Source organism: Protomyctophum parallelum (genome assembly GCF_964188405.1).
Source record: "Protomyctophum parallelum genome assembly, chromosome: 11".
Classification (NCBI taxonomy): Eukaryota; Metazoa; Chordata; class Actinopteri; order Myctophiformes; family Myctophidae; genus Protomyctophum; species Protomyctophum parallelum.
The window spans coordinates 22,018,014-22,043,885 of record NC_139707.1 but is presented as its reverse complement, the minus strand read 5'-3'; the positions used below and the strand labels follow the sequence as shown (position 1 = coordinate 22,043,885).

The following is a 25,872-nucleotide window of genomic DNA, read 5'->3' as shown; positions in this document are numbered from 1 at the left end:
TGAACAGAACAGAAAAATGCACAGCATATTTCATGTTCAGCCATTCAGATAACAGGCCAACATAATGATGAAGAATGCCCAGATCAATCACTGGACAACAGTAATGGGTTTTCAATGATCCAACCTGATTGTCTGTGGACAATGGACATACGTGTACTATAGCTATAGCTCGTTCTTATAGCTTACTTATTATTAGCCTACTTATGATTCTTGATGACATTCTTTTTCATCTATTTGATGTATTACCATGTGTTGTTCTTGCTTACTGTAAATTGCTCTTGATTAAGAGTGTCTGCTCTTAATCCATTTTAAGCAATGGGGTCTGGTTCATGTAGGATAAAAGGTCTGGAGGTTTAATAATCAAGATACATAGATACGGAATAGAATGTGAATACATTGACATTGATCTCTCGTCTGTTACTTATTGTTCTTATCATGTGATACTCTTGTGATACTATACATTGTGAATACTCTCTTGTACTTTTAATATTCATATACTTTTTCTGATTGCAATTTTGCGCTGTTCTTTCTTGTGATACTCTTGTGATACTATACCTTGTACAATGCTGCTATTGTGTATTGTCTGGGGGTGTTTTAAAAGCGTTGATGTACTACTGCACTTTTGCTCAAGACAAATTTCCCCTTGTGGGACAATTAAGTATATCTCATCTCATCTCATATCCTTACCATAATTTTGAGGGGTCTTGTTGATTTACGGCATACTCATAGCTAGTGTTGTACCAAGCACTCCCAAAAGCACTTTTGGACATTTCGTCTGTGATGTTGATGATGGGGGTTGTACCCCTGTTAACAGAACAAGAACATATTTGACTGTAGAGGGGAGATGTTTTCATTATCGAGAACATTATCGTTTCTCATAATGTACTGTATGTATATATTACATACTGTTAACTTTAACATACACACCACCTGTTGTCTGCATCTTCACAAGCTTTCTGTGACATTTCATTGTAATGTTATATTTTGTTGTTTTTACATTAAGTTCAGTATTGATAAGTTATTTTACAATAAGTTCTGAAGTTCTATGTACACTTTCACCTTAAAGGGAGCCCCATTTTCAACCCATCTTCATACAGTATATTGGTCCATCAAAAATAATATTCAAATGGTATTCCAGATCAGATACCATTTCTGTCTACTCTACTGTCTCAGAGGACTGTGACAGTTCAGAGACCTGCCTACCTGCTAATTTCGACATGCGACACTGGTGCACAACTAAATCTAATTAATACTAAATGGTTTTAACAAACAGAAAATGAAAGGATCGAAACCTCCTTCTATGCCCATAGCACATTCTGTTCTGTGTACTGCTCCAATGGGCAAAGGACATAACATACTGTAAACATTTCACTTGTATGACGGATAGTAGCTTACGTGTACCCTTGGAGTGGCATTCGCTCTCTGCCATCATCCTCTCCCAGAATGCTCTGTGTCTCCTCCTTAAGAATGTAGCAAACACAGTCAGAGCTAATGAGAACACTGATGAATCGTACAGGAGATAATACTGTACTCTTGTGAAAGCCCCTATACAGATACACAAGGACATGCCGAGATGAACAGGAAAAACAGTAGATGTTCCTGAATCCTGGCCGGTGTGCACTCAGTCTAATCCAGGTACTTATAGAACATTTGTTTCGATGTCAGAAACCCCCCCCCCCCCCCCCCATCTTTGTTGTTAACATTTGTATGAGGCTGTGTCCACTGTAAGCGAACTGTAAAATAGCAAGAATGAATGACTTCGTATTACTAAAGCATAACAGCAGCTCGTTAGCAATTTTATGACTACTTCAAGTGGCAGCAGAACCCAATGTGAACCAATAGACAATTTTACAAGAATGATTTAAAAGTCCGCGATAAATAGTGAATAGTATGAACTCTAATAAACAAACAAACAGGGTAAATAGTAAATAGTAATTAAAGTGCAAAGAGAACAGTTAGTGTTTCATAGGCAATCAATTATCATGTCTATTTTGAACTGTAATAAGGATAAAGGAACCTCTTTAACAGCATCCTCCAGCTTCTTCTTCTTCTTGCTTTCTGGCATGAGGTCATCCAGCCAACTCAGGTCTCTACTGGTGAAGAAACAGTCCATCAGCTTCCTAATGAAGACCAGAGCCAACACCTGCAGGGCCATCAGACACAACAAGACATTAGAACAATAGCAATTCCTGTGTGTGGCAACATCAGGTGCCAATTGCCTAAACTGTAGTCCATGGGCGCTACTCTCCCTCTGGTTATGGGCACTGGAGAGAACACGCCCACAGCATCCCCAGCAGGAATCGGCACTTCGCACATGTTCTGAGCTTGCAGATCGGCTATATTCACAATTTCTTTTTTTTTTAACTCTTTATTTTAGGATTTTTTAATATGCAAGACAGACAAAAAAGACAAACAAGACATACAATAGGACAGAAACATCAACAGTAAAAACAAAAGACAAAAAAAAACAAAAAACAAGAGGTCATGGGATGTACAGCATCAATACATATTACAAGTTTTTGGATTCGTTACATTCAATGACAACCGGAAGGACACCACCCATATTCACAATTTCTTAAACATTTGTTTTCTAATTAATGGAATATCATATATATTTTTTATATATTTATCAAATTATTTAAAAACTAATTTAAAAGGTTTTTAACTCAATGAATTGTGTCCTTTCGTTTCGTTTCGTTTCCTTTAGTTTTTGGTTTAAAAAAGGAAAAAATGTAGGAAACAAAATATATTAACCCGCGAGCCACAAAAATGGGTTCCGACTCACTGTTTGGGAAACATTGGTCTATACAGTGTAAGAACTATGCTACTGTCTCAAGATTAATGGACAAACTAGTCTGCAATTGCTTCTAGTCAAGTTGAATATGGCAGGGTCAGGTGAAATTTATCACGTTATAATGTCTAAATTAATCATTGATTGAATATTAATTATTCGATCAGTGTATGATTCAAGCCTGCTTACAAGATTCCACGTGTTCAACATTTATAGTGGAAGCTATTCGACTTATTTTTGGGAAGAAGATGTGCCAGAAGCACTAAGCAGTAATGACTTTTACTGAATTTTGTAATGGTATTTTGAAGACACTTTCATGTAGGATTATAAACTTAATCTGTTTTACTTTTGTGGAACTGTCCCAAATCAGAATCAGCATCGCTGAACACTGAATTATAGGGATGTACAGTACAGTGACATACCATCATGGGGAAGACAATGGCATATTTGGACGTTTTAATGACCCACAGCATGATCAGACAAGAGAGCTGGATGATAGTGAAGAGATGGACCCTCCGCAGGGGGACATAACGCAGGTAGATAAAGTCTGGCTGGTGCTTTCCTGGCATGCCAAACAGCCTCAGACGGTCAAATAACTGCAGAAAAGAATGAATGCAATACATTTTTGAACAACTGCAATCAAAGGCATACTGCATGAGATATCCAGCAAAACAAAATCTTATTCTGAAAACAATTGATAATAGTATAGGAAATATATAAAACTGTGAATTCCACAAATCTAAGATGAACGTACTATTTGGTGATGGTGAAAATGAAACATAAGCCCTTGGATAACACATTTATATAGTGAAAACTACTGTATAGATTTTAGTGAAGTTGCATGACTACGGTATATCCTTTTCCAGAATGGTACTGACGTTTTGCTGAATTAAATACATTTCTATAAAACTAAATAGCAAAATGTTAATATATATGTATATGGATTGATAAAATAACCTCAAATTTGCCTCTGAACAACATGGCAAATACCAAAGGGTTAAATATGAGATTTTCACTTTGTCATACGTAGGAATGGAGCTCGATAACCAATACCCGAAAAAATCAGATAACAAGCTTATTGAGTACACATTAGCAATAAGCTTTGGGCTTATTAAGCCTGTTATCGAGCATAGCAGCCCATAACATCATGTTTAAACAATCAAGACAAGAGGCGATCAAGAAATACATGTAATCATCCATGCGGGCACAAACATGTCGGTTTAAAAGTGTATTGATACCTGCCAACCAGCGCTGCCCGGGTAAACAAAATTACACTTTTAAAGTGACGGTACACATATTAACCAGTGAACAGTTTATTTAATATTAGTTTATTAGTAAAATAAAAGGTCAATTGCTTTCCATCTGTTAGAAAAGTACTGTATTTGCAGGCCCTAGTAAAAGATGGTTCTTTTCAGAATTTATTGTCTCCCGTCTTTCCACAAAATAGAAAATGCTAGTGGGCTCGATAAGAACCCGGGATCGATAAGCCTGATCGATAAGGTGCTCGTTATCAATAACAATTAACGAGCTCCATCCACATACGACACTAAAACACTGTTGTGCACCAAAAATAGTTGACCTACAAGCTCACTCATTGCATCACAATGCATCGTGAGCTTGTACAGTAGATCGACAATTTTCAGCACGAGACTTGGAATATGAGGACGTAAACATCATATCCTAGGATATATAAAACCAAAGTTGTGGCTTCATAAAAAATCTTACTGAATCAATTTACCTGTATTCCTTTGAGAGAAGATGCTCCCATGTACAGGAACACTCCATACAAAACAGGCATGGGAATTAACTAAAAAACAGATGTTATTCAATAACACTATATATATTTCAAAGGAGACCAGTAGAACAGGTTGCAATGCAAGATGAGTAACCTTCTCTGTGTAAAAAAACAAACAAGGGGAATGTATAATATGCTAGCACAGAATGAACTGTATGATCCAACTGGGATACACTCTCACATACTGTAACATAACATTGTTCATGAAACAGGTTAGTCCAATCACACTGATTGGTTGATAGGTGTGGAATAAGAACCATATCATGACCATGACATCTGCCTTTGTACAATTTGATGTCATGCCACAGCAGGCATGAGACGGCAGGCGCCAGGTTGCAGCATACAGTCTTGGCTTGTCTGGAAACTATACTATTTCACCTACACTGTCCAACAAAAATGACAGACTTGAAGAAGATTCTAAACATAGATACATGCGTAGCAACAGCTTTGTTTCAGTCAAAGACTACTTTGTTGTCATAATTGTTCTTGTAATGAATTTAGTATTATCTCCGCCAGCCCGAAGGCCGGAGATTATGTTTTCGACCCTGCCCATCCGTGTGTCTGTATGTGTCTTTCTGTGAACAGCTCATCTTCAGCATCGCTGCACCGATCGTCATGAAACTGCACTCACATTCCCAGTAGGGAGGAAGAAGTGTGAGGAAGAAATGTGTAACGGTAGAATTGGAACTTCCCATTTGAATGCATTATATTCTCTGTTGTAATAATCCGCAACATAAGTATGATTAAAAGTGTGGGTGAATCTTTCTTCTAATTGCTGATAAACCATGTTTAACCCATTAAGACCTGGAATGCATCCATGTCACCTTAGCTTTTAACCATTATTTTAAACTTTAGCTGTTGAATAACAGATATGCAAGGTCATAGCGTGGCACAAGCTTTTAGATCTGCTATTTGTGAAAAATCGTGAAAATGTGTGCAAATCTTTGAATACATATTCTTTCACAGTGATCATTATTCTTTTTTTTTTTTAAGATATTTTTTTGCGGCTTACGCCTTTTATTGATTTTTTAAGGGACAGATAGTAGGCTGACAGGAAACGGGAGAGAGATGGGGGGATGACATGCGGTAAAGGCCGTGTCAGGTTCGGGAGTCGAACCCGCGGCACACCGCGACTGGATCACCAGTCCGGTGCCCAGACCGTTACGCTACGGCCTGGGCCACAGTGATCATTTTTAACTCAAATATTTGCTTCTGGGGGGTCCCTGGAACAACATATTTTCATATGGGGTCGGCGGCCAAATACATATCATTCTGGGGTCCTTGACATGACAACGTTTGGGAACCACTGACAGAAACAACGTTTTTTCCGAAAATGTTAGGATTTAGAAGACATTTGTAGAAGGTGTTAAAGTGGTTAAACAGCCCCAGACCTTGAGCGCAGAGGTCATGAAGACAGAGGAGCCCATCATGGTGAAGATCATGAGGCCGGTAAAACGCTGCTCCCTGATGCCGAGGAACTTGGGCTGCTCTCCCGGAGCCGAGCACTCCGACTCCAGCTTCAGGCTGTTGACGTGCGAGATGGAGAGCACGGTGGCCGCCACGAACCACGGCAGGCCCATCAGGGAGCACACGCCAAGCATCACGCCCACTATGAACAGATCCAGGTGATACCCGCAGCCTTTCTAAAAGGAAGACACCCCAGCGGTAAGTTTAAAGATGGAATGCCATGAGTTTTTTGTCCCCCTTTTGACTCAAAGGCTTTCAGCTTTCAGGAAGAAAAATATACAGGGAAGACATATTTCAATATTCCAACCACACATGGGTCTATTAGAGTAATGTTAACTCCATAGATCCGAAAAAGTAAAAAAATCACGCCACTCCATCATTCAATAATCATTAAGGATACGTTAATTGGAAACCTTATATGCCTCGGTGGTAATTACAGGTTTGGTTACATTTGTACACTCTCAATAGTTACAAGCAGATCATTTATCATTGAGTATTTTACTGTGTACATTTAAGAACAGATTTGATCTGTGAAATAAAATGTACACAAATTAAATCGACGTTAAAACAATACAATCGTATCATGTCAAACTGTAAACTGTACTCTGATGCGAACTGCATGATTTTGTGAAGGGATGAGAGTGGCGAAGCCGCGAAAGGGTTCATGTGAGAAACACAAAACATGCTAAACCAGTCCCAACATGAGCCCGGAAAGTACCTTGAGCTTATGTTCCTTCCTGTTGATGATGACAGCGGTGATCTGTTGGTCCATGAAGATCAGGATGGTGCACAGCAGAGCGGGGACCACCGATACCACCGCTGTCCACCAGGGGTTGGGGCCCAGGGGGTTAATGAACCAACCACGGTCATCCCTGGTTGGCTGTTCAGGGGAATTAATAAATTATTGATCATTTTGTAGAAGTTTGCTCAAAACGGTTCAATAATTAGTTTTAAAACCTTTTGTGAGGGTTTTTTGATGACTTCTCACCTTAAACACGGCGGGGACCTTTAGTTTTGGAGAGGGCACGCCTAAAGCATAGTCCACACCGACCATGGTGAAGATGGTGATGAAAACAGAAAAGTCGCTGATGATAGATCTCACCTGATGAAGAGAAAAGCATGAAAAACGAATCTCTGAAATATAAAGATTTGTCATAAATATGACCTAATAAACATACACAAACATGTAAATGAATAGGGGTTCTTCATCTTTTTCCCCATAATGCCCCGCAGTACCTGCCTATGACCACTAGAGAGCACCACAGCACTGTCTTATACAACCCCAGAACAACAGTAACTTTGTATGCAGGTGGCCATCATCATAGTTAGCTCTGGTCCATAGCCTTAACGACTTCTCCGTAGGTCACCTGGACCTGCCAAAATAAACAAATGATTTTGCTACTCACCAATCGGTTTTGTGATGAAGAATGCTTACTTTCCCTAGTGGACAGCGTGGACGCACTCTGTGCCCCCCCCCCCCCCCCCTGGCCTGACAGCGCGTTGCATGTTCGAGTCCCATTCATGACAACCTTTGCTGCATGTCTCTCCCCTTCTCTCTCTCTCCCTCTTTCCTGTCTGTCTTCACTGTAACGATCAATAAAGGCACAAAAGCCAAAAACAAATCTTAAAAATATTGAAAAAGCACTGCGCGATACAGTATGTACCTTTGTGGGAAAGTAACTGCTGAACTTGAAGTCCTTGAGGAATGAAGCCATGATGATAGTGGAGAAGAAGAGAATAACACACCAGAACAGAACGTCTGGTACGTATGGTCCGTGAGGACTGCAGGCGTTGCCCTCAAACTGCCCTCGCTTCCCAATGCAGTCCTGAAACATATGGCAGAATGGCTGGATTAAGAAAAGTGACCCTTGGATAACCTAAAGTTATTTAGTTCCCCATGCCAATGACTGACTGCGGCAGATGATAATTCTTTTCTTTTTTTTGTAATTTGTTTAATGAAAATATAGAAAATAGCTGATCTATATGATCACAATGGCAATGTGTTGTGATCTGTATTCCATTGATAGCTTATATTTAGAATGCTAAAAATAGATGGTAAGAGAGTTTAATAATAATAATCTTATGAATTGATTTCGACTCCCTGGTGGTCCCAACGGGGGCCGCCCACAGCCCCCACTTTGACTACCTATGAGTTAAGCAGTGCAACAGGCCAACAGACGTTAAGTCCCAATCTGGGAACCCATTCGGTAGAAATGGGGGCCCCAACCCCTGTTTTTGCGTAGAAAGTTTAGTAATTTAGTTTGGCTCCTCCTCTTTCCTCCACTTCCTCCCAGGTGCTGATGTGTATTCCTACTAAACAACAACATTGCAGGTTTAGGGCAGTGCATGGTGCCAACAGATTATGGTGTTAGCAGCATCTTTTTAGAGATTAAGTTATCACAGACAGGATTTAAGATCATCCCTGTAGTGTACACAAAACTTTTTCCCCCCCCTTCGCTTTTATCGTGATTTGGCATTTGTAATCCAATGTAATCCAGTCCGCATATCCTTAATCTCCTCCATTGGGCCTACTCCTTCTGGAATAATTGAATGTGCCATTTCAAGGGGCCCAACATGAATTTGCTCTTTTCTGTCTGTCGGCCTTCGCATAGATGATTTTCACCACTAAGAGTCAAAAGCCTCCATGACCAATTGAACCTGTTTTTATACAATAAAATCGAATGCTTGTGGTACCTTGACCCCCAGCGCCTCCCAGTAGATCTCAGAGGAAGTGATGTTATTGATTTCCCAGAATCTCCGGGTGGCATTGCTGGGGTCAGGTGGCTCAACACACGAACATCTGTGGAAGACAATATCTGGGTCAAAGTCAAATCTGTCAGGATCAACTTCCAAGAACTTTTATTTAGCAATAATTCATCTTTTCATTAGTCCATACAGAAAGCCTACTTATCGCAACCGGAAAGTTTCCCTATTCTTTGAATTTTTACATTAAATCAATTGCTTAGAAATGATGGATTATCAGCTGACAAAAGTGCTGAACGACAAGTTGAGGTGTCTAACCTTTAATCAGTTGAGAATTAGCCATTTTCTTTTGTATGACATTTATTGGATTATATGAATCAACTACATACGAGTACAGGGAGAGTTTGTCCAGGTTGTTGTTCTTGTTGAAGGGATATTGCTCCCCCAGTTTGCTAAGCTTCTCCAAGGCTTCGTAGATGAAGATGATGCAGATGAGTGAGGCGAAGGCCTCCTCTGTAAAACGTGTGATATAGCAAACGAGTGAGCTGGCTTCAGTGGCCACAAGCAAGATGCAAAGAAACGCTGTCCACAATCCAATGCAGGTTCTCAGCGACAGATAGGACAATCCATACTCCCTGTTTGAAAGTGAAAAAACAACATCTGTTTCTGTGGATTGTGTAATTTCTGCTGCACATCTGTAAGAAAGACATGCAACAGCCTTTTTTATACTGCATTCAATTATATGACGTTGGATGTTGCAAAGATGATCCACACATTTCCACCGAACTTCCACAATGTCAGGCATACAGTATCAGACAATCTAATCACAGATTATCAGACACGTATGCAATACAAATTGAATTTACCATATGACCACAGCAGTCTCGGCTATACCAAACTGTATTACATTGAGATCATCAACACATTACTGTTCTTGAAGCTATGAATTGCATACAGTGAGAATACAGTTCAATGGAAACATACTTGCAGAATTTGTACAATATCTTTTCAAACACGAGCACTGGCCCTGTGCTGCCCAGGATCGTAAGTGGCTGTCCAGCAAACAGAGAGTAGGCTACTCCTGTCATTGAGGCTCCAAACAGTGACTCAATTGCACTCTGGAGGATGACAGAGGAAAGAATGATTAAGGGAGGGTTAGAAAAAAGAAAAGCTCAGAAGCAAAATGAGTGCGTTTTACAGTGAGGCTGGTGTCTTACTATGCGTCCTTCTGTTGCTTCACCCAGCAGTCCCCCAAAGGTGATGACCGGGGACATGCAGGCACAGTACAGGAACAGGATAGAGGCCAGACACTGCAAGTTAATAGCATCAATGTAGTCGGACAGGTAGTGAGGCAGCTTGCGTTTGATATCTAGGAGGAGACCACCGAACAGCCTGGGAATAGAGAATAAGATCAGAAAAAAAGAGGTACAGGATTCAGCATTGGAAATTAACATTTTCTGCTTTTCATTTTGCTGACTTACTTTGCATTCACTCTCTATGACTTGGCATGATATGTTGCTCTGATGAAAAAAATTATCTAGCTGCAAATAGACACCTCATGGCAGAGGGTTGCTATGGAAACTACTTTATCATTACAACTACAGCCAGCCTGTCATTTCCTCTTCCCACGGCAGATTTACAGGGTATCTATCCGCTGTAGTTTTATTGTCAAATATCGCAAGGTTGAGCACAATTTAACAGGAGAACATGTTGTAAGACCAAACTAAAACAATGACACCATTTCATGTAGTGCAACAAACAACTCTAAAATATACATCCACATCCCACAGCTGCTTAAAAGGCATCATAGTTCCGTTACAGCAGACCACTGCTGCAGTCAGAAATCAATACACTGTTCTTCTCTCCCTGAATGAATGCCCACCTTCCGGTGCGCTGCAGCTCTGGCCCCCCGTGTCCTTCATGGCCCTCTTCCTCAATGCCATGTGCTAAACCGTTTTGTAAAGAGTTTGATTTCTTCCTCTTGTCCTGTCCAAAACAAACAAACAAATGCACATCAGACAAGATAAAGTATGTTTAACCACTTGAACTTAGATGACCGGAACTTCAATGTTTCCCAACCTTTTTTGTCCCAGGGCACACTTTTCATAAAAATCTCGGGGCACACCTAGATATCTATTATAACATTAGAGAACTTGTACCCAACACATGGCAAGAAACCCAAAGCCACAACAGCTACGTCGCTATTGCAACACCCACAACACCATCTTACACTCTACACCCACACACACTCATACGGCAGTGACGTCACACACTTACCTTCGCAGTGTTCGGGACCTATCTCCTCCTATCGCGCCGAACGCCAAAACTCCACACCACCCGCCAAACACTGGCACTGGCACTGCCACCAAAAATGCCTCCCGTCCACACTCAAGCCGCCAATGCATTTGTTTACTACAAACATTATCGCCCGAAGCACCCACACCCCCGGAACACTGTTGCCCTTTCACCACGCTAAATTCGCCAGGTCTATGCAAGTGAGCACAAATTACATGTGAGAAAATTCATTCACAAGCCCACAAATGCCATTCAAATGCCATTCAACACACACTACGACTCGCTTACAATTCGCGAACCTGGCAACACTGCCCTGTCTTCTAATAGGCCCACACTAGCTCTCAGAATCTGATTTTGATCTCCCGCAGGAGAAGAGAAACGAGGAAGGAGAGGAATTTTCGCCTCACGATTTTGCTTATTCCTTCTAAATCTCTGTATATTAAATATCGCTCTCTCAGCGAATCTCTTAGTTAGATCAACATTGTTCTTTCACAGTTTTTGGTTTGTCCCAAACTATTACAATTACACCGTTTGAATTCGCCATTTCGCCTGCCAGCCATACCAGCCGAGTACATTTGATTGCGCACACACACACACGCACACGCACACCTGGAAGCCACGATCTCTCTCTCTCGCCACGCCACGCACGCACACACACACACACACACACACACACACACACACAGGAATAGCCGTGCAGCCTATACACGGCGCCAGCGAGACAGGACGTTATAATCTTGAGTTTCATTAAATCACTGTCTTTCTCCGCACGCGCACGTGCGCACACAACATTATTCAAGTGAAATGCGTAACGCCAATATTGGGCTAATATATTATAGGCTACCAATACAGGACGTTATAATCTTCACTTTCATTAAATAACTGTCTATCTCCGCACGCGCACGTGCGCACACAACATTATTCAAGTGAAATGCATAACGCCAATATTGGGCTAATATACGCTACCAATATGTGGGTAGCCTACAGGGATTTACCCACGGAATGAATATATATATATATTCATCTATACCAGGGCTGCCCACACATTTTTTTTTTTACTTCAGAGCTACTTTCAAAACGACCAGTCATATACCCACCAAATAAAACTATCATCCCATTGCAGAAAATAGTTACAAAATGTAATTGAGGCTACATACAATGGTGTCCCCTTCGTCTGTACCAGGCTGACTTCTATAGGTTTTGAAAGGTACCTTTCTTTTTTTTTCTTTATTTACCCAGGGAAGTAGCTGAGCACAGGTGCTCATTTTCAGCAACGCCCTGCACATCGAAACACACACACACACACACACACACACACACACACACACACACACACACACACACACACACACACACACACACACACACACACACACACACACACACACACACACACACACACACACACACACACACACACACACACACACACACAAAATGTCATGTCAAAGGTACCTCTGGAAGCCACACCTCTGATGGGTCGGGTTTAGTCTTAAGGGGTGTGTTTTTTTCACCCACTGTGTAATACAATGAATGGACGGTAGGTGGCAGTAGTACAGAGGCCAGAGAAACTATAAGACAAACGCACATGGAATGGGAAATAGAGGGGGGGAAATGGAAATGGTAGGGTTTTTATTTTTGGTATTTGACTTTGCTACTGATGATTGTACGCAACAACTATTGCATTGTGTGTTTGAGCTGACATGCCCTTTTTTATGTCAATCAATCAAGTAATCTCAGGTCATCTCAAGCGGCAGATGCAAAAATATTTTTTTATGTTAAAATTATATATATTTTTAGGGCCATGTCATGTGCTCTACCTGCAAAGCCTTTGTGATCTATAACTTTTGGGCACCGCTTAACGTCAGATCAGGGGTTTTGTCGGCCAGCGCCAAAAATGCTCCCCGACAGCATAATCAGAGCAAATACCGGGCAGTGTGTATGAGCCATAACGTGTTGACTACACTACACTACACATAATAATAACTAATAACCCATCCGTTACTACATGTGGAGTCAACTCCCGCAATTTCCTTCTTCCCATAGTGCCCCCCACAGCCGCGAAATTCTAGTATATATATAGTAAAACGTGGCACACAGGTTGGGAAACACTGACTTAGGTGACCGGATACCCAAGAGCTCTATATTAGGCCCCTTCCCGTTTTCCTTCTTCACTAAATGTCTTCGCCAACAATAGCCGAATGTTGCCCCAGAATAGAGCTAAAGTTCATGGTTAAAACTGTGATTCATGTGATCTGAAAAACTGCCAAAATGTCGTAGTATCCAAACGTACCTGAGAAGGTACGCTTTTTGGTGGCTCTATCCGTATGGATGGGTCCCATTCACCTGGAGGAAGGACTGTCACCTGGTCAAGGAACTCATCAATCCCAGCTACTAGGTCATTCCTGTCTTTAGCTTTGTAAGCGACATCGTGGAAAATCTGGAAATGACAGAAACCCTCTCTTTTATTGTCCACTCAGGCTTTTGTGAACACCCCAGACCGTTTTTAAGTTGCTCGATTTAGTATTTAGATATTTGATATTCATGCTCTACACTTATTTCTTCACATATAATAGGTGATATATACAAGCTTGCAACACGTCGGGGTGCTTTGCAAGCTTGTAGATTAATCTTGTTCCCCTCAGAATAGGGATGCTAGGGTTCATGTGATTAATCAGAACAGTGAATGAAGGCCCGGACGGTTAGCTCAACCGTCTGGGCACCTAGGCTACTGATCCAGCCTGACGGCGTGCCGCGGGTTCGACTCCCGATCCCAACGGCCTTTGCCACGTGTCTTCCTCCCCATCTCTCTCCCCATTTCCTGTCAATTACTTTCAACCTATCAATAAAGGCAGAAAAGGCCCCAAAAATATATTTGAATAGAACAGTGAATGAACATACACCATTAGTAGATTACCCCTAGAACTGCTGGCTTTTGCAGTGTTAACAATTTTGGATTTGTAAAGTCCAGTAGTAAGTTTCTATCACAGTGAAGTCTGAGTGCCTGAGGGAAAAAGTGGGGTTGCGAGGGCTGACAAATCATGCTGATGACTATACTGTAGGAAGTGTTTCATCACTTCAATTTGATGAGCTCTACTGTCTCGGCTCCAAGATGTTCCATATTTGAAGAAACCAAATATGACAAGTTGTTTTAGATTGTCAAAGCAAAGTACTCCCCTTAAAAGAAATTCTCAATTCCAAGATTAGCTAATAAATATTTTTTTGGCTAAGAGTGCTTATTAGTGAGAGGATTCTTACCTCATCTGTCATAAGTGTTGCGATGGATCTGCCAATCTCATGATACTGAGGCGCTGTTCCCAGAGGCCCCAAGAGTATAAATAAAAACCTAGAAGAGTAAACAGAAATATTTAATTATGTAATTGTTGTAAGTGTCGCCGAGATTACTACAGTTTATAGCCTGGAACTTATGTGGTCAACACACTATCCGGCTTGACATGCCCCATAAAAGTGAAGTGTTAATGTTATATAAAAATCCCCCACCACTCAAAAAGGCAGTTACAGGGAAATATAATATAATGAGTTTGGATATACTGCAAACCATTCCAAAGCATACAACCAGTTGTTTTCTTGTGTGTGTGTGTGTGTGTGTGTGTGTGTGTGTGTGTGTGTGTGTGTGTGTGTGTGTGTGTGTGTGTGTGTGTGTGTGTGTGTGTGTGTGTGTGTGTGTGTGTGTGTGTGTGTGCGCGTGCGTGCTGGAATACCAATCCGTAGCAAGTTTAAAGTTGACTTTCATACCATACTGAACTGCATAGAATCCAATTGCTTCCTCAAAAATCAAACAAACCTATACTTGATAAAATGATCAGTAATGTCAAGTATAGAGTGTGAGTTGTTGTCGATAGGCAGCACATGCATGCTAGACCACTGGTATAGTCCTTGAACCAAAAGTGATCTGTATGAACCTTGTGGCAATGGGGACCTCAGTCAAACCGTTGAGCTGGACCGCAGGTAAGAGACGAACAAATCCCACCACCGGCGTATTTAGAAACTCCAGTTCCCCCACCAACACGTTACATGCCTCTGCCCCAGGGGGGATCTTCTTCATGAAATGGAGGTCTATCTAGAAAAAGGGCATAATATAGAATATTTTCAAAGATAATACATGGTTCTCAAAGTGGGGTCCAACTACACTATTACATTTTTCGGCTAAATGAAAATGTTGACACATCTTCAAATGTGTACAGATTTGGGATGTGTACACAGGTTTATATGTTCCATCTGAGTTTAATTTAATAATCTGAATTAATCCTCTTTCCTAGATACATCTGGTTTCATTCTGTTTATAGGGTGAGTGAGTGCATTGTACAGTGCAGTGTACATTTCATAAATGCATCAGTGAACTGAACAAAACACATTAAATGCATAGTATAATAGGACTGGGAGTTATTTTTAACTTGGATTTTAAATTTAAATGTAGCCATGTTCTTCAGAGTTAATGGAGTTGGATACATTTATATAGTGCTTTTATCGAAGTGCTTTACGTAGACACACACACACACACACACACACACACACACACACACACACACACACACACACACACACACACACACACACACACACACACACACACACACACACACACACACACACACACACACACACACACACACACACACACACACACACACACACACACACACACACACACACACACACACACACATGAAACCATGGGGTTCAGTTCAGGACACTTCAACACTAACTCTGGGGGAACCCGGGATCGAGCTGGGAACCTTGCAGTTCCCATCCGGCTGCTCTACCGGCCACTCTAACCCTGCCCTGAACCACTGCTGCCCCATCACAGCTCTTTATACTTAGCATGGGTCTAATCCTAACTCATTAATAGATAGATGACTGTAAAAAAGAAAATACAACAAGGAATTATTTTTTTGCTTGCAGTAACACACCAATAAAACTGATTTATGTCAGAAACCTAATACCAGAGTTTATTTTGTTCCCCAAAACAATAATGATTACCGTAATACTTTTTTCCTATTTGCTATTATGGAATCACTATTTGGGAATATGTAAAATAAGCTTCAACATTAGCATGTTAACACATATATATCTTCATATTTCAAATTATAGAAAACATTAAAAAAATATATGTTAGATATATTATATTTAGTAAAAGGAAGGGATTGCAACTCGCTTTAATTGCTTCAAAAGTGTAAACAGCAGCAAAACATTGTTTCAACCTTGCAGTCTTTTTCAGGTTTTCTTTCTGTTTACCAGTAAGACGCCCCGGGGCGAGAAGCAAGGTCGTGTGCATGCATCCGCCTGGGTGACGGCAGACTGCTGGGCGAGTGCTGGTGCTTTGGCATGGGGTGCCAGATCAACATCTGGAATTAATTCTGTACTGGCCATATATGGAGCGTGTCTTGAGTGTACAGGGTTTGATGAGGTCAGATCAACATAATGGAATGTCAGAACAGGTCAGCTCCATATATGGAGATCTAAGGGTGGCAGCGGGGGAAGTGTCTTTTCTTTTTTTAAATCATTTCTATCCCACGATTTTGCAACCCATTTTTCTTTTCACCCAGTGCCAATTATCTAATGTAATCCTGGGCGCTACACTTCCTCTGCCAACCTGGGGGGGCAGCGGACTGACCTCATGCCTCCTTCTATGCATGAGGAGTCCAAGCTGCTTCTTTTCACCTGACAGAGGGGAATTTCCCCGGCCGGACGTAGCGCGTGGAAGGGAAGGGACACGTTATTCCGACCAGTTCCTTTCCCCTCCATCAGGCGCCCCGGCTGGCCAGGGGGAGGTAGTTTTGGAGACCAGGATTACGGCATGTTTTTGTGAGGGTATCTACCCTAGGGGACACGGGGAGAACATGCAAACTCCACACAGAAAGGCCCTATCGCCAACCCCCGCCTCGGGTATGGGCACTGATGACGCGGAGTGGAGGGAACACACCGCCAGTGCCCACAGCGTCCCCAGCGGGAATCGAACCCAGGACCTTCTAGCTGTGAGGCGACAGCATTCAAGACACTACCGGGGGCAGTGTCTTGAGTGTACAGGGTTTGATCAGGGCCCAGGTAGGGCCGGGACTTAATTTTCGGGCCTGTTGAGAACTATCACCCAACCCTAACCCGGGCACGGCTGCACTAATAACTAGAAAATTCGCAATTTAAAAAACAGAGTGTGGTTGCCGCAGTGGCTTACATATGCCCCTCCCACTAATGTTGACAGCCAATTACAATGTCGCGTCACCCCTGTGATCATGCGTAAGTGATTCGGAGGGGATTTAACCCCCAACATTCATGTTTTTGCGACAAATGGTTACATTTCTCGCATTTGCAAGGCCCCCTATGGATGAAAATGGAATTGCTTTTAGAACTTGGTTGATTGAACCACCCCGGACATCTGATTCAAATTTGGGATGGATTGGACATTCCGTTCGTGATTTGCGGCATTTTTTGTAAAATGGGCCCCTCCCACTAACTTCGGACGACGATTACGGCCGAACGATACGCACTATCAAAGTTCCGCCGTTCGAGTTTTCATCGGAAAGGTCCAGAGATCAGGTGTACAGATTTTTGTGAGATTTGGAGAAAATACATTTTGCGAAAAGCAAAAAGTGTGTTTTGGACAAAATTCAAAATGGCCGAAAATCTATCATGGCGGAAATGGGCGTGGCCTATATGGGGAGATGCGTCATGACCCAAGGAATCCAGGGAAAAATTTTGATTTTACGACCTACGGTTCAAGAGTTATAAGCCAAAACGTAAAGTTATAGCACCACCATGAGCCGACTGATAAAATTATAAACTTATAGGTTAAATAATTTTAGTGATAAGTATGATTTTCCTCCAAGTTTTGTAACTATAGTGCCTACAGTCTCCGAGGAAAAAATACTTGAGTGTGAATTTTTGCATTTTCCCATTCATGTCAATGGGAAATTTTAATTCACTAATAAATTCATATCAATTAAACTATACAACATTTATCTTAGCAAAACACAAGCACACGATTCCCGATTTTTGTCAATTTGACATATGGCTCAAGTGCGTACAGTCAAAACTGTGGGACAAGTAGTGCGCCAAACTTTGTCTTACTCCAGTAGTGGAATAATAACTAGAAATCAGTTCCCTGCAGAAACTGCGTGGGCTCGCCAAAAGACGCAATGTATATAATGTACAGTAGAAAATGTATTAAAGCTGAAGGAAAAGTTTAAAAAAGAATGTATAAAAATTGGTAAAAAGAATAAGCATAAATAACTGCATAAAGCGGAATAAAGTATGTGGAAGTAGTATGATGCCCAAAAAGTGGCAGAATAAAGTAAGTAAAGCATTACTGTCTACTAATGATTTGTAATGTATGAATAATGCGGAAAAAAAGTTAAAAAGTTAAAAAGTATAAAAAGTATAAAACTTTGTAAAAATAAAAATACAAGCATAAATAACTGCAAAGAGCTGAACAGTTTGAAGTTTGAACTAAATTTCTAGCATAAAGTATGTGGAAGTAGTTAGGTGCCAAAAAAAGTGGCGGAATAAAGAAACGTAAGAATAAATAAATATAAACTGGCAATAACTAGTGTGTGCTCGCTGTGGCGAGCCCACAATAAATATAAACTGGCAATAACTATTGTGTGCTCGCTGTGGCGAGCCCACAATAATAAAGTGTCACAATTACAAGAGTCTGGTTGCCCTGTTAGGGCAACCACACTAACTGATTCGTCTAGATTCTGAATGGACAGGCATCAGTCAAAAGGGAGACATCGAAGAGGAAAGATGGATACATATGGATGCAGCGAACACATGACCATATATGGAGGCGTGGGGTGACGGGTGGACGAACGGGCTGATGGGAAATGCATGTTTTCATATAGTAAATGCGACCTGCAGTCGCAAGTAACAGCATTGAAAGCATTGAATCTGAGTTGCGAGCCCTTCCCCAACCAAAGACCTGAATTGTGCAGAAATGTGCATTATTTTTGTTTTTTTAAGATATTATTTGATATTATATGATCTCCTTTATCAGATTGTCAAAATCTCTATTTCACAAAATGTGGGGTATATTTTAAAATATAATATTTTGACTTGCTGTACCTTGCTGAAGTCCACAGCACTATTCTCTCGACTGACATCATTTTTCCCATCATGTCCTGCTAAAGGAGACTGGGATGAGGCTAGTGGACCTAGGATAAATTCAGACAAGAAATTGTTGAATACATTTTTGAATGTTTCGCATGCAGTTGGCAAACAGGAACGAACATTGTAAAAGTGAATGAGGATTTCCCATTTGGATGACCACCATGTTTCTACCTCTAAAAACCCAGACAGATGCAAACACGATAATCTCAGCCATCTCATTATCAAACATACTATGAGACTGTGGTTGTACTGGGATCTCCCAAGTGTGATTGTGTGTTTGTGTAACAAATCAGAAATAGCTCTACAAGCTCAAAACTGTTTGCAGTGTGACACGTCGTGAGCTTGTACAGTAGATCATCAATTTGCTGTGTGCAACACCAACACACATTTAAGTATGAATCAGGCTTTACTGTGTGCAGGGTGTTTCTGAAAAAGTGCTATAAAATGGTGTTACATTATTAACAGCAAAACCCACTGATGTTGCAACATATACTGCAGTGCTCAGATTTTGTGTACTAGCTGCACTCCGCTTCAATCGATTGCTTTCAATTCTGTGAAAGAATGTTAAGGCAGTGCCGTATGAGAGGCCTCACTGTTCTTGTCCAGGTGCTGGTCGGATGCCCGCTGGGTCATGTCAGCGAAGGTACGCACGATGGGTAGGCGGTTAGCCAGCTTCTTGTGGTTCTGGTGATGGTGCTGCTTCAGCAGTGTCTCACGCACCTTCTTCCTGATCGCATCCCCTAGTGGAGAGTACAGCTCCTGGTGGTCTAGAAGCATATCTATGGAAATGCACAGATTTATATGGAGTTTAGACTCCTCTTATCCAGAGAGGGAAGAACATGGCATAACTAGAAAGCAGTTCCCTGCAGAAACTGCGTGGGCTCGCCAAAAGACGCAATGTATATAATGTACAGTAGAAAATGTATTAAAGCTGAAGGAAAAGTTTAAAAAAGAATGTATAAAAATTGGTAAAAAGAATAAGCATAAATAACTGCATAAAGCGGAATAAAGTATGTGGAAGTAGTATGATGCCCAAAAAGTGGCAGAATAAAGTAAGTAAAGCATTACTGTCTACTAATGATTTGTAATGTATGAATAATGCTTTACAATGTATTCTTGATGAATTAAGAAAAGGTAAAAAAGAAAAAGAAAAAAAAGAGTCAATCCAATGGAGTATACATATAAAAGCATTCATGAGCTTAACAGAAATAGCATACTTTTACATGTAAAAAGAAGGTTCAAATAGCATATAGGCCTATCTTTAAAAGCATAAACACAATGATTATTGATAATGGTCTAAGATTTTTCTTTAAATGTAAAAAAAAATATATATATTAAGTTCTTTATTAAAAGTTTTTTTTTTTTCATTTTTTTCATTTTTTTCATTTTTTTCAATTTTTTTCATGTTTTTTAATTTTAATTATTTTTTTATTTATATTTTTATTCTTTTAATTTCTTTTAATTTTTTGTTTTTTTTGTAATTTTTTTTAATTCTTTTTAATTCTTTTTTTTTTTTTTTTTTTATTAAATTTTTATGAAAGTATTTTTTTTATAAACGTGTGTGCGTGTGTGTGTGCGTGCGTGCGCTTGCGAGAGCTGTGTAAAGGCCAGCCAATAGGAAGACAGGGTGTGTGCGTGCGTGCGTGCGTGCGTGCGTGCGTGCGTGCGTGCGTGCGTGCGTGCGTGCGTGCGTGCGTGCGTGCGTGCTCTTGCGAGAGCTGTGTAAAGGCCATCCAATTGCACAAAAAGTCCAGAGTCGTGTGAGCTTTCTAAAGTTTAAATCACGTTTCTACGACAAAGTATGCCAGAGTAATGAGGCTGCAAAAGTCAGGTTGATTTAGAGATAAATCCCATACATTGTCAATGGAAGGAAAAAACTATAAATAAAGTTAAATATTTTAAAAAGTATAAACCTTTTCAAAACAACTTTTTCACCAATTAAAGTTCAAAGATAGATGAACATTATAAAGTGTGAATGAAGTTTCAAAGTGAAAGTATGACGGAGTAATAAGAGCTCAAAAAAGTTAACTGTGAAAAATGGGACCTTTCTTCCATCGACTCTCACTATAAAGAATGTAAAAAAAAGTTAAAAAGTTAAAAAGTATAAAAAGTATAAAACTTTGTAAAAAAAACAAAACAAGCATAAATAAATAACTGCAAAGAGCTGAACAGTTTGAAGTTTGAACAAAATTTCTAGTATAAAGTATGCGGAAGTAGTTACGTGACAAAAAAAAGAGCGGAAATTGGAATAAAGAATAAAGATAGACTGGCAATAACTATTGTGTGCTCGCTGTGGCGAGCCCACAATTAATATATCACCAACAATACAAAAGAATAGCAAGAAAAAAGCATTAGATCATCCACCGTATACAGTACAGACTCAACTTTATTTTCACACCTAATTTCATCACTTAGTAATTGCAACGCAAAATTGCTCTGTACAATATTAATCCTGATGCAAGAGCTTGGTATTAACAAACACTGTAAAATAGCTGCATACCTGCGATCTCCTCTAGGTTGTTGGCCCTCATGTCCAGCAACACGGTGCCATGGATAATGCAGCTGCGCAGCTCAAACAGGCTGTGTAGAGACAACGTGGCCACGTATGGCTTACTCCACCTCTCTCCTCCATCCTCCACATCCTCTTCAAACTTCAACCATCTGCAGCCAGCATTCATGTCACATTGGTTAGTGGGTCTCAGTGACAGGCAAGTGAGCTGCCATCTGTACTAAGCTTTAGAATCGTGAGTGTTACATTGAATCTGAGAGTGTGTAAATGTACCCAAATGGACCTGCAACAGCAAGGGTCCATTTGGTTACTTATATTTATGTCAGTTTCACATGGATAACAAAATAGCTACAAATGCATGAACCATACTCTCCATTCCCTTTCTGTGTTTCTCTTTAATTCTCTCTTTCTATCTCTTACACATTACTCTCCTTTTACACTTTTGGTTATCTCTCATTATAAAAAGTACTTCTTACCAGGTGACGTAAAGTATGTTCAATCATTTTTGGGAAAACAACATTTGTTTAGGAAACAGTGGCTGTGCATAAATATTCCCAGTTGTCACAGAGAGGTAGGTAGTAGGTACCTTGTACAGGCAGTGTAGTTAACATTTCATCAGTTGTAATGATGACATCACTTAGCTTAATTGACATCTTTCATCACAATGAGAGGGATTACAGCGTGACACAGGCCCATTCACCAACTAAAAGCTTTCAGCAAATGGGAAAAGTTGGACTTATTCCACGGCTGTTTAAATTGACTGGCATACCTGGCACTTTCCCTCCATTCAGAGTCCTCTCCCTCCTTCAGGCAGATCTCGTCCAGCTCAGTGAAGAGGTCATGAGGAAGGTGCTCCTCATCATCATCATCTGTTCCGAGCAACAACTGCACTCTGTGAGAGGGTGTGTCTATGGGCATAGGGAAGCGGAGGTTTAGGTCTAACACACGCACACGCACACACATCACACGCACGTCACACACACACGTGCGCGCACGATATTGTAGATAAAATATTGCACAATGCAGCTTTATGACGATGAGGATAAAAAGCAATAATCAATATTCATAAAGAACAGCCGTATATGATGAATATTCTTTTTTGTTTTTCATTTTCATTTAACATTTTTTGAAAATGCTATCTTATAATGACATGGCCAAAACATAGACGCCTGGTTGAAAATCAGACAATCTTTGAAGTCCGTAAGTACCGTAAACAGGAGACTCTCTCCCTTCCGCCTCTCTGCTCCTCCTCCTTTGTGCATGGCGATGTCTGCGATGGCTACGGCGTCTGGTGCTAACCAGCGGGACATTTACACCAATGTACAGGGTCCGGTGGCCTGGGGAGACATCACGCAGAGACAGTCACAGAGACAGTGTTAATCTAACTCTGAGAGAGTATAAATGGAACCAATTGGACCCATAACGTAATTGTCCAATTGGTTCCATTTATACACTCTCAAAGTTATAAATGGATACATTAACACTGAGGATTTGACCTTGTTGGAGCATAATTATGATAGTTGAGCTTTACAGTATGTAAGCTGTTTATTGGGATTCAATCGGAAATTATTTTCTTTTAAATCAAACACTGGCTGCATTCACTTAATGTATTCCATTAAGCTTTGCATTATATTTGATGGATTTCTGCTATACATACTATACCCATGGCCATTTTAACTGTGATGAAATGATAAAGATTTATTTTAATATACACAATGTATATTATTAATCCAAACTGAATATGGTGGCTGACCAGATCTGATGCATTGACAAAACTCAACTCCCGTTTCACAGATTCAGTGACTCAGTCTTGACTCATTCAGTAGTATGGCTTGAAGATTCAAAGACATACAGTTCCATACAAAATGATTGTAAAGCAAAAAGTCAGAAAGAAATACAAAATATCAAAAAAATACCATATTGCGGTTGTATGCCTCCGCCAACCAGCAATATACAGTAAGAAGATAGTCAAATCAGTTGGTCATACAATAAGTTGCAAAGCTGTGCAATACATAGGACCCTCAAATTGAATTTGGCCACAGACCCACATCTGAAAATAAAGTTGATATGTTGTTAATGTTGATAAACTGTTTTCATTTTGCTGATGACCCTCTCCCTCAAGGACACATGGGGGTCCTTCAAGGAAACATGGGGGAGGAGTTGTGGGGTTTCAATGGGGGATTGTGTTTCTTTTCTCTTGTTATGTTCTGTAGAATGTTTTGTACTTTTGTGTTTCATTATATTTAAATACAGTATATTTTGTAAAAGCAAGAAGTGAGTGGACTTCTTTTTCCATTTAGTAAAACCCTATTAATGAACATTTGTAGTATTCAAATTATCAATGTCTGCTTTTATATTTTTACCTTCAAGTTCTTCCTGCTCAAAGTTGGTTTTCGGGTGGTTCGGTTGGTTTCCTCTGTCCACAACAGCTTCATCATCGTTCCTCTGTTGAACACACACACGCACGTACACACACATTCACACAAACAGAGTAAAAGGTAGCACGTTACTCGGTAGAACTCGTTATCTGGTAACTGGAAGGTCCTCACTTCAATCCCCCCTTCAGGCTTAAAGATGGAGTGCCATGATTTTTTTCCACCCTAAAACATGATCATCAGGTTGTTATATAAGGAGGAAGAATTTTTTCAAAAAAGTATACAGCATTTGTTAAAATGTCGTTTTTATGTGGGCACCCCCACCAGATCATTAAGGATGCCTGGTTTGCCTGGTGGGTGGTGATTGGTGGTGATCCACCTGAACTTAAGCCGCACCCACACAGCTGTAGTTGTATGATAAAGGGGGAGGGGTTAGAGGAGGGGCTGATAATGTGATGTCACTATATTACCGTTTTTTTCATTGGCACGTTTGACTGTCAAGGTTTCAGCCTCCAGGAAGAAACCCTAAATACAAACGGAATACATCATTGCACATAAAAACGACTCCAGGGTGTCTAATGAAGTACTGTCACCTCAGACACATGAAAAACTGGAAAAATACAAAAATTGTGGCACTCCATCTTTAAGGTTCATACACACTGGTAGTGTGACTGAAGTATATTTTATACCATACACTAACTACAACTAGACTAAATAGAGACAAAAAGGACGAAGAGTACCAGGCATCAAAGCCTCAGACGCTCAGACGATCGGATGAAGGAACACGCAGGCAGAGATGAGCTGAAGTGTAGAGTTGTATTTATTGCAGACCAAAAACAGCAGAGAGCTTCCCCGTGGCCATGCATGCTGTGTGCCACGGGAGCACACCACAGACTAACCACCTCGATGGTCAGCCTGCCATAAGACCTCCTATTTAATTTACAACCGGACATTATATGCAGTTTTCCATCAAACAGTTGGGTAATCTGGGTGTGGTTGATTTTACATACATAGGAATAGCAGATGCATACAGAATCAAGTGGCCTCTTGTTGAACAATAGTATGCTAACTTCCTCTCACACCTGACCAGCCAAGGTATTTGCAGACATACAGACTCCAACATTTTACTTAGCACAGAATGTAGTTGATTATAGCATGATATAGTATAGAATTATTGTCCAGATACGACATGACAAATAAACAATGGTGTATATTGCTTGTTCGCGTTGCTCCTGGTGCAGTGACCTTTATTCCTAAATAATGTTCTTTGTTTATTGAAATTTAAGTCAGACAATTACTTTAACATTCGACCCATCAGCTTCACTGATCTTCAAGCGTGTACCATTGAACAAATAGGCTCTATATGCACAGTTTGCACACACAATAACTCTTCCTAATAACTCTCCCTACTACCGGGCCCCTTCCCTACTTCTTTACTGTGTTACCGATTATACAAATTAAGGCTCTGTTACAATTAGTGTATAGTGGTTCTCCAACGCCTGGCTTTGTGTGTGCCCCTCGTGACGTCATGTGGCAACCAAGTCTATGACATAGTAGGTGCCCCCCACATTGTCAGTCAGTCAGTCTCTCTCTCTCTCTCTCTCTCTCTCCACTTTTGCCCCTACTGGTACTCTAAACATTGTGACATAGGTTAGGACATAGGGAGGGACATGGAGTGGAGTGGTTGCACCACTCAAAAAGTTTTTTGGGGAAGAAAAAGATCACACTTGTGTGAAGTGACGTTGTGTGGCATCTAGGGCGCACCTCACTTCACATGAGTGATTCTTGAGGGGATATACATCTTTTCGTCCTT

The 25,872-nt window shown here is 40.6% G+C and overlaps 1 protein-coding gene across 1 annotated transcript in view; it reads right to left on the bottom strand.

Annotated features, from left to right (window-relative positions):
* The window catches only part of slc4a10b (solute carrier family 4 member 10b), a 40,566-nt gene that overhangs the window by 4,000 nt on the left and 10,694 nt on the right, over positions 1-25,872 (bottom strand). The window contains exons 2-24 of the mRNA XM_083777407.1: positions 24,048-24,129; positions 22,893-23,021; positions 22,454-22,592; positions 21,676-21,836; positions 19,769-19,954; positions 19,131-19,219; positions 14,975-15,132; positions 14,310-14,397; positions 13,345-13,491; positions 10,639-10,742; positions 9,974-10,148; positions 9,741-9,874; positions 9,146-9,391; positions 8,748-8,853; positions 7,718-7,879; positions 7,042-7,155; positions 6,772-6,933; positions 5,978-6,229; positions 4,530-4,598; positions 3,214-3,387; positions 2,018-2,143; positions 1,396-1,460; positions 688-804 (exon numbers count right to left, since the gene is read on the bottom strand). Coding sequence (XP_083633533.1) covers positions 688-804; positions 1,396-1,460; positions 2,018-2,143; positions 3,214-3,387; positions 4,530-4,598; positions 5,978-6,229; positions 6,772-6,933; positions 7,042-7,155; positions 7,718-7,879; positions 8,748-8,853; positions 9,146-9,391; positions 9,741-9,874; positions 9,974-10,148; positions 10,639-10,742; positions 13,345-13,491; positions 14,310-14,397; positions 14,975-15,132; positions 19,131-19,219; positions 19,769-19,954; positions 21,676-21,836; positions 22,454-22,592; positions 22,893-23,021; positions 24,048-24,129 — 3,185 coding nt within the window. The remainder of the gene's footprint in view (positions 1-687; positions 805-1,395; positions 1,461-2,017; positions 2,144-3,213; positions 3,388-4,529; positions 4,599-5,977; positions 6,230-6,771; positions 6,934-7,041; positions 7,156-7,717; positions 7,880-8,747; positions 8,854-9,145; positions 9,392-9,740; positions 9,875-9,973; positions 10,149-10,638; positions 10,743-13,344; positions 13,492-14,309; positions 14,398-14,974; positions 15,133-19,130; positions 19,220-19,768; positions 19,955-21,675; positions 21,837-22,453; positions 22,593-22,892; positions 23,022-24,047; positions 24,130-25,872) is intronic.